At 47.6% G+C, this 5,118-nt stretch overlaps 1 protein-coding gene across 1 annotated transcript; it reads left to right on the top strand.

The window, feature by feature from the left end:
- The first annotated feature begins 208 nt into the window (after positions 1–208).
- Kcna10 (potassium voltage-gated channel subfamily A member 10) lies at positions 209–1,744 on the top strand. The gene has a single exon (XM_046467270.1). It carries the CDS (start codon positions 209–211, stop codon positions 1,742–1,744), a length of 1,536 nt encoding a protein of 511 aa, XP_046323226.1.
- The last annotated feature ends 3,374 nt before the right edge of the window (positions 1,745–5,118 follow it).

The raw sequence follows: 5,118 nt of genomic DNA on the forward strand, positions 1-5,118 counted from the left end.
AATTGATTTCAAGGGAAGACTGTCGCCAAAGCGACCTTCTCAAGCAAAAAATAAGTCATTGCTTAATCCATTGGTATATCTAACATCAATAATCAAGAGCCAGCTGTATCCTACCCTGGCCCGTATATAATGAATTTCTTCTTCTCCACAGCTCACGGCGGGCAGTGAGGACTGAGGGTCTTCATGCTGCTCCCCTGATCCCCCTAGAATGGATGTTTGTGGCTGGAAAGAAATGGAAGTTGCTCTGGTCAATTTTGATAACTCAGATGAAATCCAGGAAGAGCCAGGCTATGCTACAGACTTTGATCCGTCCAATCCAAAAGGCCACCCTGGGAGCAGCCCCTTTTCCAACTGGAAGATCCTCATCAATGATAGCACCAACCATGAGACCACCTTCTCCAAGCTCCCAGGAGACTATGCCGATCCTCCAGGGCCTGAGCCAGTCGTCTGGAATGAAGGAAACCAGCGGGTGATCATTAATATCGCTGGGCTGAGGTTTGAGACCCAGCTCCGAACCCTCAATCAGTTCCCAGAGACCCTCCTGGGAGACCGGGAGAAAAGGATGCAGTTCTTTGATTCTATGAGAAATGAGTATTTCTTTGACCGGAACCGGCCAAGTTTTGATGGAATCCTGTATTATTACCAATCTGGTGGGAAAATCCGGCGGCCAGCCAATGTCCCTATTGACGTCTTTGCTGATGAGATCTCCTTCTATGAGCTGGGCAGCGAGGCCATGGACCAATTCCGAGAGGACGAAGGCTTCATCAAAGACCCTGAAACACCGCTCCCCACCAATGAATTCCACCGGCAGTTCTGGCTCCTCTTTGAGTACCCTGAGAGCTCCAGTGCGGCCCGTGGGGTGGCCGTGGTCTCAGTGTTGGTCGTGGTCATCTCCATCACCATCTTCTGCCTGGAGACACTACCGGAGTTCCGGGAGGACAGGGAGCTGAAGGTGGTCAGGGACCCCAGACTCCATGCAAACAAGACAGACCTCTCCCAGACCATGTTCTCTGACCCTTTCTTCATGGTGGAGTCCACCTGCATCATGTGGTTCACCTTCGAGTTGGTGCTTCGGTTCGTGGTCTGCCCCAGCAAGACGGACTTCTTCAGGAACATCATGAACATCATCGACATCATCTCCATCATCCCCTATTTTGCAACTCTCATCACAGAGTTGGTCCAGGAGACGGAGCCAAGCAACCAGCAAAACATGTCCCTGGCCATCCTGAGGATCATCCGCCTGGTGAGGGTCTTCCGCATCTTCAAGCTCTCCCGCCACTCCAAGGGGCTGCAGATCCTGGGGCAAACGCTGAAGGCTTCCATGCGGGAGCTGGGGCTGCTCATCTTCTTCCTCTTTATTGGGGTCATCCTTTTCTCCAGTGCGGTCTACTTTGCCGAGGTGGATGAGCCAGAGTCCCATTTCTCCAGCATTCCTGATGGCTTCTGGTGGGCGGTGGTCACCATGACAACTGTAGGCTATGGAGACATGTGCCCGACTACCCCAGGGGGAAAAATTGTGGGCACTCTGTGTGCCATTGCCGGGGTCCTCACCATTGCCCTCCCTGTGCCTGTCATCGTCTCCAACTTCAACTACTTCTACCACCGAGAGACTGAGAATGAAGAGAAGCAAAACATCCCAGGAGAGATTGACAAAATCCTCAATAGTGTGGGCTCAAGAACAGGCAGCACCGACTCTCTTAATAAGACCAATGGTGGCTGCTCCTCAGAGAAGTCCAGGAAGTGATCAGTGCAGGGTCTCCTGAGTCCCAGAGTTGCTTTCTCTCGCTCTCTGTCCTCTCACCCTCTGTTTTTCCAAAGACCAAAGTGTATCTTTTGTGACCAACAGGCCATCTCTGGCTGCATACTGCTTTAATAAATCCATACTTCTGCTGTATTTCCTAAGCTGTTTCTTCTCAGCTTATTATAAACCTTTCAGGGCCTTTCCTCTGAAGTAGTTTGGAGTGTTGACATCACCTGGGAGCATGAAAAACCAGAATCCAGGATGCCCAGACCTACTGAACCACAATCTACACTTTTAACAAGATCCCAGTTTATTTATTTGCACATTAAAGACTCAGAAGTACTGGGTTTTGTTTTCCTCAGAAGAAGCATATTAAGAGGCCAGAGTTGCTATCAGCAATAAGAACTGAGACTTGAGTTGTTTAATAATAATAATTAATGACAATCCCTTATACTTACACAGCATTGCATAAATTTTCCATAGCCCATTCACCAACACATGTCACTGCATCTCAATATGACCAGGGCAACGGATTTGATGGTTATTCCCACACTGCGGATAAACCAATCAGGGATCAGCAACTTACAACTAAGCTCCTGTCATTCAGAAGCAATGACAGTCAATGCTGTCAAATGTCACACCTATGAATCTACTGTTCTTTCCACTAATGAAGAGGGTGTGATAGAATTGAGGAGAGGGTGAGAGGAGTTGGAGAGGTCTGACTTTCAAAACTCTGGACAGGGACATTCTTCCCTCCGGGGCCTGGGACTTAAGCACAACCTGGGGAGGCAGGACCTGTCTGGGTCTCTTACTCCTCATCCCCTTCCTTGGACAGTGAACAATCCCTATGTCCTTTTTTTTAAGCGGGGGTGGGTAACCAGGGATTGAACTCTGGGGCACTCGACCACTGAGCCATGTCCCCAGTCCTATTTTGTATTTTGTTCAGAGACAGGGTCTCCCTGAGTTGCTTAGCACCTCACTTTTGCTGAGGCTGGCTTTGAACTCACAATTCTCCTGCCTCAGCCTCTCAAGCCACTGAGATTACAGGCATGTGCCACTGCACCCACCTCATCCCTCTATCCTTTTTACCTGGTCATCTCCATGGGTCAACACAAAGACCATGGATCCTAAGTGTGAGAAGGTGAGGCCCAGAAGACGGCTCCAGGAAAACAGGAACTAACCGCCTCGCAGTTCAGTTCCCACCGAGTCTGCAGGAATTGGCCAAGTAGCCTAAGAGGCAGCTGGGGAGGGAAGAGCAGGCCCTGAGATATGTACCCAGAGGCCAGGTTTACAAAGGAGGTATGGTTGTGGCAGGCTGACCAGAGGAAGGGCCCTCCTGGGAGAGGAGATGATCAGCCCACCAAGCTCCCAAGATGAGGGAGTGGAACTGGGAGTCCCCAAAGGACAGGGAGGGAAGCCTCCACTCTGACCCTCCCCACCCATCTCTCACGTAAGGGGGCCCTGTGTCTCCCTCGGGCCCAATCCCACACCACCCTACACCAGAAAGGTAAGTCAACACCAGCACGATGCCCATGGCCCATAGGTCACTACATAGCTCTGGCCTACAACCACATCAGGGTTCTCCAGAGAAACAGAATCAATAGGATGTGTGTGTGTGTGTGTGTTTATATGAATATAAAAATTTATATATAAACTTAGCTATACACGGATTTATGTGTACAGTATCCCCCCTTATTTGCAGGGGATACGTTCCAAGACCCCCCCAGAGAATGCCTAAAAACTGCAGATACTGCCACACCCAATATATACCATGCTTTTTCCTACACACACATACTTATGATAAAGTGTAATTCATAAATTAGGCACAGTAAGAGATTAACAATAATAACTAATAATAAAATAGGACAATTGAAGAATATTCTATAATGTTATTAAAAACTTATAAAGTTATTAAAAATTTATGAATTGTGAGGTGGAGCTGTAACTCAGTGGCAACGCCTTTGCCTGGCATGTGAAAGGCCCTGAGTTCAAACCCCAGTATCATATTTAAAAAAAAAACAACTTATGATTGTTTATTTCTGGAATTTTCCATTTCATATTTTCAGACTGTGGTGGACTAGGAGATTAACTGAAACTGCAGAAAGCAAAACCACACACCAGACGGGACTACTCTGTAAACATACATACCTGCACACACACACACACACACACACACACATACACACATAAGGAACTGGCTCATGCAATTATGGAGCCAGGCAAGTCCTGAGCTCTGCAGAATTAAGTAGCAAGTTGGAGACTCAGGAGAGCTGCCGGTATGGTTCCTGTCTTAAGGCCAGCAGGCTCAAAGCCTAGGTAGATCTAATGTTTCAAGTTCAAAAGGAAGGGGCGGGGGTGGGGGTGGGGTGGGGAGTCCCACTACCAACTCGGGAGGGAAGGATTTGTCAGTAGCCAGGCTCAGAAGACCCTACCTCTGGGGAAGAGGAGCTGGGCCTGAGGATTGCACTCTGTGAGTGGATATTTACAGAGCTCCTCCTGTGTGGCAGATACTTCTCAGCCACTGTAGGAGGACGCCCAAAGGACAAAGGTTCTCTTAATTTTCATAGTAAAAATAAGCAAACAACATCAGAGAAACAAGAACCCTTTCTAAGCGTGGTTCATTTTGCAAAGGGCTTCCAAGTCTCATGTTTTCTTTTCCTCCACTTTATGCCTCTGTCTTTGCAAAAAAAAAAATTGTGTAAGTCAGGACTAACAGTTGTGTTTATTCATCATTTTCTTTAAAAAGTGCTTTATAAACCATGGAAGCATTTTTGAAAACTTAAGGGTTTTTGAGTGGAAACCCCTCTAGACTTGGAATCAAAGGACCTGGCTGAGTTCTTTCTAATTATATGACTTTGGCTTCAATGAACCTCAGTTTCCTTAAGTGGAAAATGGAGATTTAAAAAAGAAAAAAAAAAAAAGCCCTACCTCAGAGCACACATGGCAATGTTCTCACCCCTCCCACTCCAGAAGAAGCTGGCCCCCAAGGCCTCCCAGTTGTCCTCCCTCACCCAATCTGGCCTCTCAGGGCCTTCACGGGCCTCCAAAGTAGCCGCTTAGGACTGGCCCTCGCTGAGGCAGGTCCCTAGTGACTTCCTGTTTCTCTGCTTCTTACACTCTACCTCTTGACCTTACTCGGTGATAGAGGATTGCCAAAAGCAATGCGTGGGCATCAAGCACCTCACAATAGAATTTATTATTCTTCTTTAAATGCTTTCCTTTTGGACAAACTAACACTGCCCACATGAGTCAAGAACTTGCCTTTGCAATCCTAGTCAGACCTTGATAATTCTAGAAGGTAGGTGTTGTTTTCACGTAATTAACAGATATGGAAACCTAAGCTTCAAAAAGTGAAGACAAGCTGGGCGCAATGGCAC

This window comes from Marmota monax, unplaced genomic scaffold, assembly GCF_021218885.2.
Source record: "Marmota monax isolate L192 unplaced genomic scaffold, Marmota_monax_Labrador192_F-V1.1 WCK01_AAM20220418_F8-fsc00181, whole genome shotgun sequence".
NCBI classification, from domain to species: domain Eukaryota; kingdom Metazoa; phylum Chordata; class Mammalia; order Rodentia; family Sciuridae; genus Marmota; species Marmota monax.